Source organism: Hyaloscypha bicolor (genome assembly GCF_002865645.1).
Source record: "Hyaloscypha bicolor E unplaced genomic scaffold K444scaffold_123, whole genome shotgun sequence".
NCBI lineage: Eukaryota > Fungi > Ascomycota > Leotiomycetes > Helotiales > Hyaloscyphaceae > Hyaloscypha > Hyaloscypha bicolor.
The window spans coordinates 197,354-214,427 of NW_020194625.1; the positions used below are offsets into that span (position 1 = coordinate 197,354).

Genomic DNA, 17,074 nt, shown 5'->3' on the forward strand with positions numbered 1-17,074 from the left:
AATATATAATACTTTTATAGTTAATTAATGCTAGATAAAATAATTGAATCCCTTAATCTTAATTTTAAGGCATTTGATTTTTATTTATAATAAAAAGGAATTATAAAAAAGTTTTTTTTTTAATTCTTTTATTTATTTTTGAGGGTTTTTTTATATTTTTATATTCGTTTTTATTTATATATATTAGAGAAACCAAAGCCAGCTTTCTTTAATCTTACCTTTCTCAAAAAGATTAATTGCCTCCCCCTTTATCCAACCGGATACATATGAACAACCTAATATAAGATATCGATCTTGATCTTCACGCAGACGAGCTATAACTGGAGCTTCACAACCATATAATACAGCGACAAAATCGCCTTTGGCAGTCCACTTAGGCCCAAACCCAACGTTTCCGTTCGTCGTGACGAAAAAGTTTGAATCAATTCGACGTCTGCCTTCTAATACATTCTCCACGTCTTCCAAGTCCAGCTTGTCGGAGTTTAAGGATAACATCTGTGCTGCAAAAGAGTGACCGCTTGACATGAGATCGTCTTGTCGAGCAAGGTGCTCAACCAAATCCACACCTGTCGGCAATTCATCAATACCGATTGCCAATGTAGCTATACGGAAAAACCTGTTGATGAAAGCTTCTGGCGACTCTCGTCCGTCCAAACAAAACCGACGCACACCGTCTATTACCCAGCGAAGCAGCCTATTTGGCTCGGATTCTTCCCAATTTGGTACTGCAGATACCCACGCTATTTCCTCAACTCGGAATCCGCGGAGAGGGAGGATGTTCGGGTCACTCTGCTTAAATACCTGGGCCGGCTTTCCCCTACAAGCTTCAAACCCTGGGCGCCATTGCTGAGCAACGCTCTCTCCGTCCTGGTCCAGCACCGTGGTGAAGACAGGTGACCACACATCGCAGAATCGTGGCGTCCGTGAAGGTAAATCCTGCAGCAAGTGGTATCCGGATCCACAATTGTAATTCAGGCTCTCGAACATCAAGAGATTGCTAGTTTCTTAAACAATTGCGCGCGTAATATCGCGATACACATCCGCCACAGTGGTATTGTGGTAGTTCGGAACCCAATCGCGTGGCAACGATTCGGGAGCCGCCAGTCCCATTAACCCAATAACCTTATCTCGCAGATCCGTTGCCATTACGTCGTCTGTGTATATCAAAAGCGGCTCGATACGCCATAGCGTTTGACTTAAGACAATAGTGAACATAGTGTAGACGTTTGAGAGGTCAGAATGCGAAATCCTAATTGAAAGTGCTGGCCCTTCAACTTGCCACAGCCAAGCACCCGACCAAAGGATTGGCTCTAGTGAGTGACTACGACCCGCATGCACTATTGATGGAGGCAAGCGTGAGAGCGCAGCTTCTTGGATCACCCATACGCGTGAGAACCAGTCGTTGCTCAGGATGCTCTTGAGCTCCTGCCAGGCGCTATTGGTGACGTCGGGAAGACCGAGCGATGCAAGAGACGGGCCTTGGATCACGCGTTGCAAAGGATGGGGCACCTTAAGCCAAGGAACACTGTTGGCCCAATCCTTGTTGCTATGCCCAAGGCTCCATAGCTTTTCCGCGAGATTCCAACCTCTGTCGTAATGTTCAGGAACGCCACACAGGCCAAGCGGCGAGAAAAGCCAGATGACAGTCTTCACTGCGGTTTGATATATGCGCTGCATCATGGTCACCTGGTGGGAACGTTCAACCAGATCCTGTTGATTAACGCAGATCTGCCCATTGTATTCGTCAAGCTTAGCCAGCTCCTTAAGTCCTCGGTTCAGATTCTCCGATATTTTTATGCAAGATCCGTTGACGGAAAGGGTCTGCGTATGGCCTAGAGTTCCCCAGCAGTAACTAAGACCAAAGAACTCCGGGAGTTCGGTGGTGTCGACATTGAGGCAGTGCTCCGTCATTTCCAGAGGAGAATGTGCTTCTAGGGAAGATTTCGAGAGTCTCAGCAGGCGTATAGTATTGCCCTGTCTAAGCGGACGATATAGCTCGATATCGACAATCATAGTAGAATGGTTATTCGTCGCAGATTCAGATTGAACTCCCCCGGAGCAGTACATGATTCTGGCTGTGTAAAAGTGATGAAAATGGAAAGCCCTTGTTCACAAGATGCTGGCGTGGCTTGCCAAGAGATGGAGATCGCCGTCCATCACTCAACGCTGGGCGTTTCAATACTTCTCCTCAGCTCAGTCATACCTCGTCTCCAGAGTGAAGATTTTCTCTCAAGTGATCGCTGCCGCGGCGCTTGCTACGATCGCATCAGCTCAAATCACGTTGTGAGTGCTGCCAACATGAAAACCTTCTCCTGGGTGGGGGATGTTACAAGTCGCGCAGGGCAGCAGAGCTGAAAACGCGACGAAGGTCAAATGCGACTAACCTTTTGATCCAATAGCAACGGATCCCAGATCGTCTGCCCAGCCTCCGGCGGAGATTTCTGCTCTAGCAATCTCTATCGAGTAATATCATCATTCGGTGTATTGATGGAGTCGCTCAGCCTGGTAATTGCGACGATAACCTCGCCGGTGAACCTCCACTTGGGGTCAACACTGCGACGTGTTGGCAAACAAGCTCCACCTCTGGCGACGCAGCTTGCGCCAAGAAGTATGTCTCCAAATATCTCTGCACACCCCGCACAACTCGTACTAATAGATCTTCCTCCTAGCTGTATAGTCTACTGTAGCTCCGGCAACTGCCCCAAGGACTTCACCCTCCCGAACTGCACCCCCTCCTTCGTTTCCTCGTCCACCTCCTCACCTACCAGTGTCAGTCCCGCAATATCCTCAAGCTCAACTACCCGAGCCCCACCGCCGGCTTCATCCTCGAGTGACACTCCAACCGGTACATCGAACCCAAACTCCAGCACCTCTATTCCAAAATCTCCTTCATCAACTCCGAACTCTAACACATCAAATCCAAACTCCAGCACATCAACCTCAGACCCCAGTACGTCTAGCCTAAGCTCTAGTGCATCCAACCCGAGCTCTAGCACATCCAAGCCAAACTAGAAAGTCCGCAACAAAGTACAACATCTTCCAGTACATTAAAGCAAAGCGGTCTATCTACTGGGGCCAAAGTTGGAATCGGAGTTGGAGTCACAATTGGCGTGCTCTTCTTTCTTGCACTGAGCGTGTTCACATTCTGGTACGGCAGACGATCTGCAGCACTGAGGAAAGGGGACAGGGCAAGGGAGCTGAACAAGCCAGAATTAGGTCCCGGGATTCCAAGACGGAGGGAGCTGGCAGATACAAGCGTACCTTTGACTTCTGAAGAGAAGGGAGAACTAGATCGGAGGAGGGCGGCGGAACTTAGTGGTACACCGATTAGTCCTGTGGAACTTTCAAGTGAGAGGGCGGAGCTACAGACACTGTGAGAGATTGGAAATGCCCCAGTTGAGAAAGAGTAATCTCTCAGATCGATTAAGCTGCAAGGAGGCCATATTTGTTCTTAGGTTTTTGCTCTGACCAAATGGTTCCACCCCTGTGCCAAATGAAGTAACAATAATGAACTATCATCAAGTCATTTCAACTCGCCGAGCAGCAGTCTTAATTGATACTCTCTGATTTTCATGGACGTAATTGCGCATTGAATGTGAACTCTCCTTCTGCATATCAATTGATACAAAAGTAGCCAGCTCTCACGAACAGCCGCCACGTTGTCAAATCACTGAGAGGGAGATAGATAGGGCTGATTTTCAGTATTCGGAAATGAAACAAACTGCATAATGTTTCCACAAGGAAACCAATCGCGACAACTTCCTCGAAATAACGGGGCCGCTCGGATCTCTCATGTCTGTGCACTTCCCGCCGTGCCATGAAAAGCTTACTTCAACATTAAAGATCCACATCGCCCCACCCCCGATGTTTACTGTCTAGCTGATGCATTACTTGTTTGGGATCTTATGATACGTTTTCGTCAAGTGAGTCTCCCAAGCGCCGTCGTCTGGAAGAGAATCTACTCAGCACTCCATAAACAACAGGGACCTTCCTGATGCAAATCCGACGTCGAATTCGTATCACCATCGCTGAATACCACTAATCCTCAAGCATCACCATATTTACGCCGGACTGGAGACTTCCAGGACGTGAATTCGTCATCGGAATTGGTAAGGTGTGATGCAGAGCACAGGTCCAACTTCATGCCCTCCCGGAAACTCCTCGTGTGAGACAGGAGTTGTTAATTTCACTGGCTGATTGTTTCCTCCTGATACGATATGAAAGTTGGAGAAACATGTCCGAGTTTGAATCTACCGGGAAGGAGCACGAGAAGACCTTTTTTTGCGAGGCCTCGTTCGAAGTTAAACGAATAAAAGGATCATTACTGTGCACTTCCCTTAGCACCTGATCTGATTCTCAAGCTCCTATGATTTCAATTGTTCTTCGTCGACCTCACATCACTATCATCTCATCTCCAATCACGCTCGCCAACATGCGCACTCAACCAGTCTTTTCACTCGCGCTAGTCGCATTTGCTACCACAATTCTCACCGCCCCCATCAAATTTAGTGAAGATGCGAAGGCCACAATCGTGGCTGTTGGCCAGGACTTCGGTCAACTTACCGCTCGCGAGGTCGGTGGTCTTGTTGCGCTCGCAGCAGGCGCAGAGTCAAGCCACCAGGGAGCCGATGCCAGCTCATTGTTGGGCGAGCTGCCCGCCAGCCACACCGAAAGTCGGAGAGCCAATGATGCCGCTTCTTTGCGGCGCTGCTCCCAGCAGGCCATGGAAAGAGAGAAGATACAATGGCTTCGTTGCTGGCAGCACTTCCTGCTGGCCACGATAAGAGAACAAATGATGCAGCAACTTTGCTAGCCCTCCTCCCAGCTGGTCATGAAAAGAGCGTAGACACTACCGCCTCGTTGCTTGCTCTCCTTCCAGCTGGTCATTGAAAGAGAGACGACGCCGCTGCTTCTCTTCTTACTGCCCTCCCTGCTGGCCACGACAAGAGACAGGACGCGGCTGCTTCATTGCTTGCAGCTCTTCCTGCAGGTCATCGATCTGAATAGACGGAGCAGGGGATACTTGTCCCATTCGATTTGCGTAATTTAATGGTTGAATCTCTCACTTGAGGGAGTGAAAGTGGGTGGCGGGAGTCCTGAAAAGCCGGGACAAAATGGATAGAAAGTTGAGAACTAGGAATGAGATTATGAGACTGAACGCAGAAATTATTACACACTGTACTTATGTTTCCATATATTTGCTAGACTGGTTCTCCATCAATGAGTCACTCTTTTGAGCCTTTCGCAGTTTCGTGCTCTTAAAATGACGCTCGCTGGAGCAAAGAAGCGGGCACACCTTGAGAATGGTGGAGATGAAACGTAGCGGCTTCGCATTGGAAATTCATTTGAAGACTCGAGGCAAGACAGAGAAGCAGAAAGAGATGACGTGTTGGAAATATTTCATTCGTGACCGTTGTATACAGTAATTACAGGCTCTCGGCTGTCAATTTTGAGACCCTATGTCATGTTCTCGTGAAGACCCCTGGAAACGCCCGTGAAAATGAATCGCTCAAAAACTTAGCAAATTAATCAAGGTGAGTAATACGTCTGATTTGGCGGAACAAGCTTCCTTGTTCTTCCAAGACTCGAGTATGTGGGGGCGGGTGAGGTCTGAGGCCCACACGCTGTTGTATTCGATGGACTGCATTGCGTCCCATCGGTCAAAACCGAAGGATGCGTGGAGATTGTGGGAGAGATGTAAGATATTGGTGGGTGTGCGTGCCACTCATTATAACTTGGAGATTGGGGTGGGGAAGTCGTAGGTGAGATATGAGGTACTGGTTGCTGGCCTTGTCGCTCGCTGTAGCGTGGTGATTCATGGACTTGCTGGGACTTTGGATCCATCTGATAGTTGTTCGCGGACAACTCGACGGGCACCGCAGCCGGTAGTTGATAAGGCTGGCTTTGGCGATGAGGCTGAAAATGCTGTCCGTTTTGAGAATAAGGACCTTGAGGTGCGGGGTCGTATTGCGTTTGAGAAAGTTCGCCTGTGTGAGTTTGTCTATACCGGCGAATGCAGCAGGACGCCCCTAGAAGCACAGCAATGAGTAGGATACCGCCTCCCACAGCAATTCCGGTAATTGCTCCCGTCGAGAGCTTTCTGGAAGAGGAGGGACCAGCGGATTTCGTAGGACTCGGTATGGCACGCGTTGGGGATCGAGATGCAATTGAGGCATGCTGTGTAAAGTATACAGCAAGGTCGCTGTTCTCGAAACCGCCAGCTGGTGCCGTGGCCGTCGCGCCGCCCAGGGACCTAGAGCATGTTAGCTATACATCGTGGTTCGTGTTTCGATTCACGTACGAGCCACCAACTACAGAGATGATTTCGGAAGGTACCACATAAGACTTAATATTAAGTTGGTAGTCATTCCACATCTTCCCAGATTGTTTCCCGAGATCGAGATTGTGTGTACCCCAAGTCGTTGGGCTATCGCAATCATCGGAGAGCGGAAAAGTCCCTCCAACAATGAGCATTTGACCACTGTTAACCACGTTGCAGGTTACAGAGTGGTGCGGTTTACCGACTCCAGATCCTTCCCACCACTTGATCCACTGAAAAGAGGGGAGGCTTAGAATATAAACGTCGTCAAAGCCAGTCGAATTTGCGCCGAATCCCTGGCCACCGTAGAGATATCTACAGAAATTAGCTCCTGATCCACAAGTATAGTGGGCTTAACTCTTACATGTTATATGAAGATCTATCTGGTGCCCAAGCAACACCGGCACAGAACCTCCTTCTCGCCAAAGGCACATCCCCAACAGCGGTTTGGGTATACCATTTCGAGCTCTGAATATCATAAACATGAATGGTACTCATTGAGGCCGACAGACTTGTGCCATTGCCATTGAAAACCGTGACTCCTCCAAAATAAACCAGTAGCCCCGAGTAGCTTGCTGGAATATACACCATGACACCCTCCGCCCGCGGCGTAGAATCCGGGCCAGTGTTGTTTGACCAGATTCCAGCGTCCATATCATATTTGATCAATGTACTCGTCGCCCAGGGTGAACCAGTCCAGCCTGGTACCGAGTTGTTGCTCAACCATCCGCCCAAAATATATCCTTGTCCCAGCGCTGAAATTCCTACCCCACCACCCCACGATACACTTTGTATCGGTGTGTTAGGAGCTCCGAAAGACTCCCATTGATTATAAAGAAGATCATACGACAGGAGATTCGGGGTATTCGGCGAGATTCCAGAATAGTCCCCTCCGTATAAATAAAACCTCTTGTTCACATCATCACCCCACAATATGCCTCCAGTCACATCGGGAATCGACGAGTTTTTCGAAAGGTTCGCATAGAGCTGAGGGACTCCAATTCCAGCGGGGCTCGTATTAAGATCATTGTAGAGCAGCCAAGTGTCTAGAAGACAAGCTTAGTCTAGGTACCAATGTGGAGAAGATGGTGCCCTGAGACGCAAATCTGCCGACGAAGAGAAGTCCAACGTACTTGTATAGTTTTGATTGTTCTGCGCTATGGGGTTCCAATCAACCTGGCCTCCGTCTATGAAGAGCTTTTGATCCACCACGGTGGTCTGATGTCCAAATCGTCGGCAGAAATCATGCAGCGGATCTTTCTGGGCCCACGATGTTTCCACAAAGAGCACCAGAAATGCAACTAGCTTGAACATTATTCAAATAATAATCTTCTTGCGCAAGTTTGTTTGGTCATACAGATACGCAAACTGATCGACTGGAGCCGTGGACCACCAGGTTTCCACCAAAATACTGCGAACATTGGCCAAGTACCTCAATCCTCGACCAGAATCTCTCGACTCGATAGATGAAGGACTCTCTGCCGAAGGCAAGGGATGGCAGTTTGTATTCAATGGATGGATGGTATCACGACAATAGGATGTTGAGTTCCAGGTACAGGAAAAATAGGCAGGAAGACTTGATTGTGCGACAAAACGATAAGACTTCGAAAACAAGCGACTCGTAAAGCCTACCTACCAGTATCCCCCATGCCAGGCAGACATTTGTTCTCTGGTTTTCTGCCTCGCCGTCAGGGTCCTGAACGGTGTTTCCCAGGGCTCCATGTCAATGGGTGGTTAGTTCTGAGTGAGAGCGCATTGTAGCTAATGAACTGACAATCTCATGGCGCAGCTGAAGGAAACCTGCATGCAACAGGTCAGCCGTACTAGGGGCGAAGAGAAGTACTTTGTACCACCTCAAGATATCCGTGTTGGCGTATTCCGTATTTAATCCACCTACCGCCAATTAAAGAGCGAGAGAAGCAGTGGTCCCCAACTCATCGGCTTCTTCTGCTTCCCAGCAGTGTTGGCCAAGACGAAAATCGTGACGGGAACAGTCAAATATCACATGTCGCAGATCGACACTCATACAACGCTGATCTGTCCTGCTGGTCGTCGACATGGGGGACAGCTGACGGTCAGCCCTACGGAGCAGGTCGACAAATGGCGGAGAAATCCCTGCCCTGGCCGGGAAACCATCACCACTCGGTGCCAGCGCCCAGTGAAGGGGATCTGCGAACGGTGGCGTTCCTCCAGCGCTGAAGATCGATTACGAATGATACGGACTCACCGAAGGTATGGTCGGGGATTGAAATAGAGGTGGCTTTTGAGTGGTTGCACTTGATTGTTTAAAGACGTGCTGTGCATCAGCATGAGCGGTGGGAATAAAGTTTACGAGGCTCAACCACGGTCACGGGTCCTCCCGGACCCACCTTTTGCTCAAACTCACTTGTGCTCCTTGTCAGACCCTTTAACGTGTCCAAGTCCATCTCGTAGATGGGGATATGAGCTCCAACTACTCCTCCTCTATTTACGGACAGATCGGAAGATGCGTTAAAGGTTTAGTTCCGAGGGTTTTTCGTCCTCGAAAAGTTCGAAGCGTGGAGCTCCTTGGCGGGTGCCTTGAAGGTTGAAACTATCCGCAAGACCTGAACTCCGTGAACCCCCATTGCGATCTAGTGCTTCCCTCATAGCCCATGACGTAGCTGGAAAAACGCATCAGTTTAAATAAAAGTGTCCGTATTTGCATCATTATCGCACGTTCCATGATTTGGAAAGTTCGGAAAAGCAAAGATGAGATCCTGATTTTATTCTCGGACATATGCTGACGGTTCGTAGTTTCCCATTCCAAACAGCTGGTTCATCGTCCTCCCAGGGCTCACCGCCACATTGCGGTCTGAATCTGTGAAGAGAAATGGAGGTAAAAGCTGTTCCCAGTCGGTGATCTTGTGCAATTCTCTACTCATGAGATTGGACTCAATTTTCTCATGCTCGACCAGCCCGTTGTAATGGAATGACAATTTATTCAGAAGTGGCAACTCGATTTGCTCGCTGCTGGCTGTCCTATCGTTGTAGTCGACTGATACCTCTGTGAACTTTCCGTGCTTGGCTGTGAATTCTATCTTGCACTGTCTCGTTCTCAGTATCCCTGCATTAAGAGGAGAGATGTAAAACTTACCCCTCGCAATGCGGGTGGCCAGGAACTCGGTATGGATTGTACGGAGTCTGTCTCTGTTATGTTTTTGGTAGAGAACTTGAACTGAGGTGTCTGGCAATATATCCAATCCTCCGACTGAATCTCGTTAGACAAACCAACTCTCCTTTAGCCGAAGGTAACATACCATGAGTTCCTCCAGCCCATAGGCTATCTCTGGGACTTCTTTTGCTTTTTCATCTACGAAAAATATGCTCCTGTTCCACACACTCGCTTCACTCAGGGTGCCGTACAAGGACCTGAACTCGAATGCCACAGCCTCTTGGAACTTAAAGTTGTCAATACCAACGTTCGCGATTGGCGAGCTCACACTGTCCACCCCTCTTGCTTTGATCAATGGCTTCGCAGGAGCTCGGAGGTATTTCGAAATGGATTCAAGATTGGGGCTCGAAAGCAAACATGTTCCATGGTGCAAAGACCTCAGTCTCGTAAGTTTGTATGCTGACCCAGATACCTTAAACGGTTTCAGAGCTCCTTCCTTGTCCTCTTTGTCCACGACGATGTCGTGCCGTTCGTTGACCCTGGCTTTCTCCGTCCCCAAGGACTTCAGGGCCCTGACCACCATCTCTGCATGCTTGTCTCGATTGAATTCCGACGGGGGGCATATAACGCTGTAGTTCATATTCCCCTCATCGTGGAACACTGTCCCTCCTCCTGATCGGCGTCGGACGAGTTTGACTCCTAATTCTTCGTTGCGAAGAACTCCAAGATTGACCTCAATCCATGGGTTCTGATTTCTGCCAATCACAACACAGGGACTATTCGTGTAGAGAAAGAGGATTGTGGAGTCTCCGGGCGTTCTCTGAAGCAGATAATGCTCAATTGAGAGGTTGAGGTATGGGTCTTGGCTTTGGGAGACAAAGACTCGGGCTTTCTGGGAAGGATCTGTTGCTGCAGCTACAAATTCGGAATAACGTCGAGCGTGCGGTTTGAGTGCTGGTATGCGGGTTCGCAGAAGGGGCCGCAGCCCTCTCGAGGGAGCCATGGACAGAATTTGTTGTGCTGTTACTAGGAAAAGAGCCGTTGCCGAATTTGAAGCCCTTGGCCCCTGTCGCCCGCTAAAACTATTCTCCGAGCTCGGCATGGAATCGACACATCAGGCTGAAGAAAAACTAAAAATCGTCCTACAATTCTCTCACCGCAAATCCTCCCTCCAACAACACACAATTGCAAGATGTCGACCTTCGGAGAGTATTTTAGGGTCACCACGTATGTCCTGCCCCAATTGACTTGCCCAGCAGCGCAGAACACGAGCTAACGAGTCACAGCTATGGGGAGTCACATTGCCGGTCTGTAGGATGCATCGTCGACGGCGTGCCTCCTGGAATGGAGCTCACAGAGGATGATATCCAACCGCAGATGACAAGACGAAGACCTGGCCAGAGTGCGCTTACCACGCCGCGCAACGAAATGGACTTGGTGGAGATTCAGTCGGGCACAGAGTTTGGAGTCACATTGGGCACGCCAATCGCAATGATTGTTCGCAACAAGGATCAGAGACCGCACGACTATGGCAATTCTACGATGGACCTCTACCCTCGACCGAGTCATGCGGATTGGACATACTTGGAGAAATACGGTGTGAAGGCGAGCAGTGGCGGAGGAAGAAGCAGTGCAAGGGAGACAATTGGGCGGGTGGCTGCGAGTGCTATTGCAGAAAAGTACCTCAAGCTTGCACACGGCATTGATATTGTGGCTTTCGTCTCGTCCGTTGGGGGTCTTCACATGTTCCCTCCTTCAGCAATTCATCCTACACCCTCGACAAACCCTGCTTTCCTCTCCTTGATCGGCGACGTTACCCGCGAGAAAGTCGACGAGTTTGTTCCAGTGCGATGTCCAGATGCGACTGCATCTGCGAAGATGGCGGAATTGATTGCAGGCTTCAGAGATAGGCAGGACAGTATTGGTGGCACAGTGACCTGTGTCATCAGAAATGTTCCAAGTGGATTGGGCGAGCCTTGTTTCGACAAGATGGAAGCTATGCTTGCTCATGCCATGCTCAGCATTCCTGCCTCGAAGGGGTTTGAAGTTGGCTCTGGATTTGGTGGTTGTGAGGTTCCTGGATCGATACACAATGATCCTTTCGTCCTTGCGCCAGAACTCCCGCCGTTGGAGACTGGCGCGTCGAAAAATGGCCTCCTGAGACCGAGACTTACGACAAAAACGAACAATTCCGGTGGTATTCAAGGAGGAATCACAAATGGTGCTCCAATATACTTCCGAGTTGCCTTCAAGCCACCTGCGACAATCGGCCTGGCACAGCAGACTGCAACCTATGATGGAGAATCAGATGGTATTCTGGAGGCAAAGGGAAGACACGACCCATGTGTTGTCCCCAGAGCTGTTCCCATTGTGGAGGCTATGGCAGCGCTTGTTGTCATTGATGCGTTGATGGCTCAACAGGCGAGACAGACGTCGAGGAGTTTACTGCCACCATTGAAGAAGACGAGACCTGCGAAGCGCACAACTGTTGCTGGAGAGGATGCGATCAAGAAACAACATATCAATGATCAAGGCGTTAATGGGCTTAAAACGGAGTAGACAAATTTCAATTCAATTTGTGGCTTTCAATTCACTAGCCAACGAAACATTAATTTCTCCATCTGCTTTTCCTCCCGTACTCTTTTTCTCCCCTTGTTTCTTATTTGAGCAGCCTTCTTGGAGCTTGCAGAAGCGCCTGATCAAGTGATTCTCCACCCTAAATTCTGGGATTTCTAATCGATGTGTCAATGTCTTCTTATTTAGTAAGGTTGAACGCCGAGCATCAAGTGATTGACGAGCTACGTCGGCGTTCAAGTCTCCGCCCAGAATACAAATATTATTCCCCCCAATCTCATCTTAAGTCAACACAATATACTGGATTTTTCTACCCATGAGCGATCTTGAAATCGCATGTCTTCTACATCTTCGTTCCCCTCTATTTACGCATAAACCGTTACCCATTACGCGCAGCTCATCAGTCACCCCTCTCGGCCTCTTCCTCGCCTTCTCTGGCTTCAGAAAACTCCTCACAAACTGGGAAGCTGGGTGGGCCGTATACCGTGGCAATGACTTCTCCCCCGCTGAGTATCGGAACACTGCAGTCATCGAAGTTATCGGTGGCTTAGGAATGGTCTTCCCTCGCACGAAATCGTTTGGTGCAGTTATTCTGATTTCGATGATTGTATTGGTCGAGATAGAGATGAAGAGAAGGAAGGCAGATAGAGTAAACCCTAGATCGCCACTTTATCTAAGGATCCCGGCGAGAATTACACAGTTACTTTTGGTTGTTTTGGCTTGGGCATTATGGTAGTCGTTTGGAGATCTTTTGGCGGGGAGGGGTTAAGTTGTTCCAAGACTCGAGGTGGGCGGCTTTTGTGGGGGAAATCGGCGATAATCTGTGTCTCGCTTCAACAGCAAGTGTGCATTTGTTAGTTCTAGATAGAGGGATATTGTAGAGAGGAGTGCTTCATGGAATGGATTTGATCTTCTTCAGTGGGGCATCATTTTGGGTTTCTGATTGGGGTGATGTGCCAAAGGTTGGACTCATGCTGGAAAAGCCGCTCCATCTCCACGAAGATCAGAGCCCCCACTAAACACCTGCATCCCATCATCAAAATGCGATCGAATTAACTGACCCCTCCCAAACAAACTCCTCCCATAGCCCTTCATAATCTCTGCCTTATGCCCCATACCCCTCAGCTGGTCCCTCACCTCCTCGCTGATCCCCTCCTCAAGATGAACAGTCATATCTAATACTTTCCCCTCATCCGGCATCCCAGCTCCGATGCAGATCCTCGGGGCGTCTAGGGCCTGCTGCGGATTAAGCTTGAACGCTAACATGTTCAGCAAAACCTGAACACGGCCTTGCGGCTGCATGAAACCTCCCATAACGCCATAAACAGAGTGCAGACTTCCGTCATGGATATTCGTGATCATTGCCGGAATGATAGTGTGATATGGGCGTTTGCCGGGGGCAAGGACGTTAGGATGCTCTTTCTCTAGGCTGAAATTTGCACCTCGGTTCTGTAGGGTGAAGCCACAGCCTTTGGGGATGATAGCGCTTCCGAATCCGGTGTAGTTCGAGTTGATGAAGGAGATTGCATTGCCGTACTTGTCGGTGACTGCGAAATATACCGTGTCGGAATGGTTATGTGCTGGACTGCCGTGATCCGTGAGCTCTGATGCACGCTGAGGATTGAAGAGCTTGGCTCGTTTTTCGAGATAGGACTGCGAGATGAGTCCTTTTGTTGGGACGTCCACAAGGTCTGCAAGATTTCGGTATCAGCTTTATTGCTTTAGGTGAGAGAAGGGGGACTTACTTGTGTCTGTCACCCACCAGGCACCATCCGCGAACGCGATACGGAGCGCCTCAATCACCGCGTGCAAGTGAGGGGTTGTATTATGATCCTTATCTTTGAACAGTGGGATTTTCCCCGTCTTCTCCAATTCCTCCAGGATCCCAAGTGCAATCAAAGCAACGATACCTTGGCCATTAGGCGGGTGTTCCCAAATTTCTACTCCACCATTCTCAGTACCGGATTCCAGAGAACCATTCATAAGTTGACTTTGAGTCTTCCCAATACCCTGTCCCTTGAATTTGAGAGATATGGGATCAACCTAAGGGAAATCACTTCCGTGTCAGTGTGCTTAACTTCTCATTTTAAGTTAAAGAAAATGAGAGGCGAAGATGAGGAAATGGGACGTTTACCAGCTCCGTCCCGAGCTCCATATGATTTTGCAAATCACCAAGTTCAAGGCGACCACCTCTCTCTTTACACACTCTCACAATCTCTTCTGCAACCTCGCCCGTGTAAAAGCCCTTCTTTCCTTTCTCGGCAAGTCGTCTGAAAGTATGTGCAAGAGTCGGGTTCTTCATAATCTCGCCAGGTCCGGGGGCCCGACATCCATCTAACGCGTCCTTATCCTTCTTCAACATCTCCGCAAAATTAGGTGATGCCCTCCGGATAGATGCTTCTGCTCTCCTCCACTGCTTATGAGTTAGAGATTCAACTCTTAGGTAATATTTGATGGCCAGAGGCAGTGGCCGAACACTCACAGATTTGGCAGTCAGTTCAGAAACCGGGAACCCCTTCTCACCCATCTCGATAGCAGGGCTCAGAATATCTTTCATATTCAACTTCCCACTGCCAAATTTCTCGACGGTATCTACCCACCCCGCAGCCGCACCAGGCACAGTAACAGCGTGGACGTTATCAAATGGTATCGGTTTCCCTCGTTCTCCCTCACTCAACCCAAGATCCTTCCGTATCGTCTCTAAAGTGCACATTTTACCCGCTCGACCAGAGCCATTCAGTGCAGATACATTCTTCGTCTTGGCGTCAAAGTAGAGAGCGAACATGCCGCCACCGATACCTGTGGAGCAAGGTTCGGCCATGTTGAGACCAGCAGCTAAATTAACTCAATCAGGCATTTATAAGTAGAAGTGGGCATTTCTCGAACATACCAACTGCAACGGCTGCATCCTACTCAAAGCTGTGATTAGCTTTGTACAATGAGTGACCGGGTAGGGTACGTACTGCAGCATTTCCTCCCTGTTGCAGAATCATGAGACCGCATTTTGCGGCGAGAGGTTGCGTGCATGCTACCATGCCCTCCGTGCTGTGGATGACACTTCTTCGACTGGGGAAGGAGATGAATTCTGAATCCGTTGATGGATAGATGGCATTTGAAATCAGAGGCATTTTGAAGAGTGGGGTGTGGACGGGTGCTGCAGGTCGAGACTACAATTATCGTGTGGATTGATTGCGGTCAAAAACTAGTCTTGGCATCTGAATAGATTCTGCTTGAGGATATATAGTAATGAAAAATCTAGCTGTTCTAGAAATGAGTGTAAATTTATGGCTGACGGATGACGCAGGTTAGAGAAAGAGAAGTGGGGGTGTTGAAAAGTGGCAAAAAACAGGCCTCGGCTTGAAGTGAACAAGAAGATGCGGGCAACATTATAATTTATTAGAAGATTGAAATTTCTTAGAGTCGTGTCTAAATGTTTGGAAGAATACATCCTGTATATAATAGAGGAGAAGGAGGAGTAGAAGTAGGGAGGAGTGTTTGCACCAAAGTAGAAACGATGTGCAAGTAGCGTTGCGTGGATTGGACAATAATGCCTTTTTTGTTTCCTTCGCTTACCACCTCCTATTCACCTCATGATTGAAAAGAAAATCAGTGTGCCTCTGCTAACCCCTGCAACACCCCTGTTCTGCTCGGGTAGTATTCCTAAAACATGGGTGTATGCCCAAAGCGGTAATTTTTGATCTCGACTCTTTTTTAGACGTATAAGTACCCGTTCTATGGTTTACCCCGAGAGGGTGCTTATGCATTTGAGAATTGGATTTTCTTCTAGCCCCCCTTCCCCGCACTTAGCAAGCTAATTTTTGCAATTTTATTATAAAGTAAGGCTTTCTTTTTCGGCTATTTTTTAGCCCCCGGCACGCGCACAAAAGGCAGGCAAGAAGCACGTTTCTCTCTTGCCCCTTGTAATCACTTAAAAAAAGTATATCCTCAATACATGCGCGTATACGCTCAAGGTATTCGCATATGCTTTGCACGCTATTGCGTGCTGGAGGCGCGTGATGATATGCCCCTAGCTTATTAAGGTTCCCAGTATTAGTAAGGGATAAGCTTTACGAAGACAACGGCATAAAGTATCGGGAATACAGGGCATTTTGACCCTCAGCGCTCTACAGGGTGTGAATTCAGGGCAGAAGCTCGCTATAAGCCCCTATAACTCTAGGTAGTACTCCCTAAATCTATGTAAAGAGGCGCTATAAGACATTCGCATGGGGTAAGTAGATCTTCTAGGGTTATAGCGCTGTTGGTAGAGCAACCACAGCGCTCGGACGCTAAACAAGCAACTATTATAGGCCCCTTTAGCGAAGGCTCCCTTGTAAGTACAGGGAAGAAGCCCTGAAAAGGCGTGGTACCCCTTGTCAAAGGCGTAAATGTGCTTTTAGGGGAAGGGCCTGGAAATATAGGGCCTTATAGCGAGTTTGCTACCTTGATCTGTACGCTGGAGAGCCTGAAAGTCTCCCAATGCCCTGTATTCCCGATACTTTATGCCGTTGTCTTCGTAGAACTTCCAGAATCAAGGCACTCTCGTGTACTCAAGGTAATCGCATATACTTCGCATGCCGTCGCGCGCCGGAGGCGCGTAATGCCGTGCCCCTAGCCTATTAAGGTCCTGGTATTAGTAGAGATAAGCTTTAGAACTCCCAGAATTAGCACGATGGCTAGTTTGGGCATAATAACTATATTTAATACACGAGTGCGACTCCATGGCCCCGAAAATAATAGTTGCAGAGAAAAGCAATGAAATCTTTTTCGATAGCCCATTTAGTATCTCGGAGTGCTGATGAAAGCTGAAGTATCCCTGTAGACAGCGTTTACATGCAGGGGCAATGTTCGGCTGAGAAAGCTAGCAGGCATTATTATTATAACGATATTAGCATACCCTTATGGGTGGCTACGATACACATGAGTATTAGCCTAATATCAAGAAGCATCTACACGCTTACATCAATCTAGTGCTCACACTAATTACTTCAAAAACAAGAGATCTTTTCAAAAATCTAACTTTTGTAATTTGTCACAAGAATGTATTTCCA

The 17,074-nt window shown here is 48.5% G+C and overlaps 7 protein-coding genes across 7 annotated transcripts; 3 read left to right on the plus strand and 4 right to left on the minus strand.

Annotated features, from left to right (window-relative positions):
• Nucleotides 1–1,377: 1,377 nt before the first annotated feature.
• On the minus strand, nucleotides 1,378–1,872 carry K444DRAFT_478877 (uncharacterized protein; the record flags this gene model as incomplete). Its single annotated transcript, XM_024872963.1, has 2 exons — nucleotides 1,378–1,566; nucleotides 1,645–1,872. Coding segments are annotated over 2 exons (417 nt in total), but the record flags the coding sequence as incomplete, so codon positions are not given.
• A 244-nt stretch (nucleotides 1,873–2,116) lies between these two features.
• On the plus strand, nucleotides 2,117–3,487 carry K444DRAFT_694556 (uncharacterized protein; the record flags this gene model as incomplete). The annotated part of the gene is made up of 4 exons (XM_024887871.1): nucleotides 2,117–2,283; nucleotides 2,400–2,608; nucleotides 2,657–2,950; nucleotides 3,004–3,487. The coding sequence occupies 4 exons, from the start codon at nucleotides 2,117–2,119 to the stop codon at nucleotides 3,375–3,377; spliced, it is 1,044 nt and encodes a 347-aa protein (XP_024732944.1). The 3' UTR covers nucleotides 3,378–3,487.
• A 945-nt stretch (nucleotides 3,488–4,432) lies between these two features.
• K444DRAFT_633133 (uncharacterized protein) lies at nucleotides 4,433–4,813 on the plus strand (the record flags this gene model as incomplete). The annotated part of the gene is made up of 1 exon (XM_024883580.1): nucleotides 4,433–4,813. One exon carries the CDS (start codon nucleotides 4,433–4,435, stop codon nucleotides 4,811–4,813), a length of 381 nt encoding a protein of 126 aa, XP_024732945.1.
• Nucleotides 4,814–5,385: 572 nt separating this feature from the next.
• Nucleotides 5,386–7,633, minus strand: K444DRAFT_595445 (uncharacterized protein; the record flags this gene model as incomplete). The annotated part of the gene is made up of 4 exons (XM_024878393.1): nucleotides 5,386–6,253; nucleotides 6,302–6,634; nucleotides 6,684–7,365; nucleotides 7,453–7,633. The coding sequence occupies 4 exons, from the start codon at nucleotides 7,631–7,633 to the stop codon at nucleotides 5,530–5,532; spliced, it is 1,920 nt and encodes a 639-aa protein (XP_024732946.1). The 3' UTR covers nucleotides 5,386–5,529.
• Nucleotides 7,634–9,063: 1,430 nt separating this feature from the next.
• Nucleotides 9,064–10,455, minus strand: K444DRAFT_536655 (uncharacterized protein; the record flags this gene model as incomplete). Its single annotated transcript, XM_024875396.1, has 4 exons — nucleotides 9,064–9,214; nucleotides 9,275–9,378; nucleotides 9,435–9,548; nucleotides 9,598–10,455. The coding sequence occupies 4 exons, from the start codon at nucleotides 10,453–10,455 to the stop codon at nucleotides 9,064–9,066; spliced, it is 1,227 nt and encodes a 408-aa protein (XP_024732947.1).
• Nucleotides 10,456–10,644: 189 nt separating this feature from the next.
• Nucleotides 10,645–12,011, plus strand: K444DRAFT_633136 (chorismate synthase-like protein; the record flags this gene model as incomplete). The annotated part of the gene is made up of 2 exons (XM_024883581.1): nucleotides 10,645–10,679; nucleotides 10,739–12,011. 2 exons carry the CDS (start codon nucleotides 10,645–10,647, stop codon nucleotides 12,009–12,011), a joined length of 1,308 nt encoding a protein of 435 aa, XP_024732948.1.
• A 984-nt stretch (nucleotides 12,012–12,995) lies between these two features.
• On the minus strand, nucleotides 12,996–15,154 carry K444DRAFT_536644 (gamma-glutamyltranspeptidase; the record flags this gene model as incomplete). Its single annotated transcript, XM_024875395.1, has 6 exons — nucleotides 12,996–13,717; nucleotides 13,772–14,069; nucleotides 14,161–14,439; nucleotides 14,509–14,861; nucleotides 14,917–14,935; nucleotides 14,990–15,154. The coding sequence occupies 6 exons, from the start codon at nucleotides 15,152–15,154 to the stop codon at nucleotides 12,996–12,998; spliced, it is 1,836 nt and encodes a 611-aa protein (XP_024732949.1).
• Nucleotides 15,155–17,074: the final 1,920 nt, after the last annotated feature.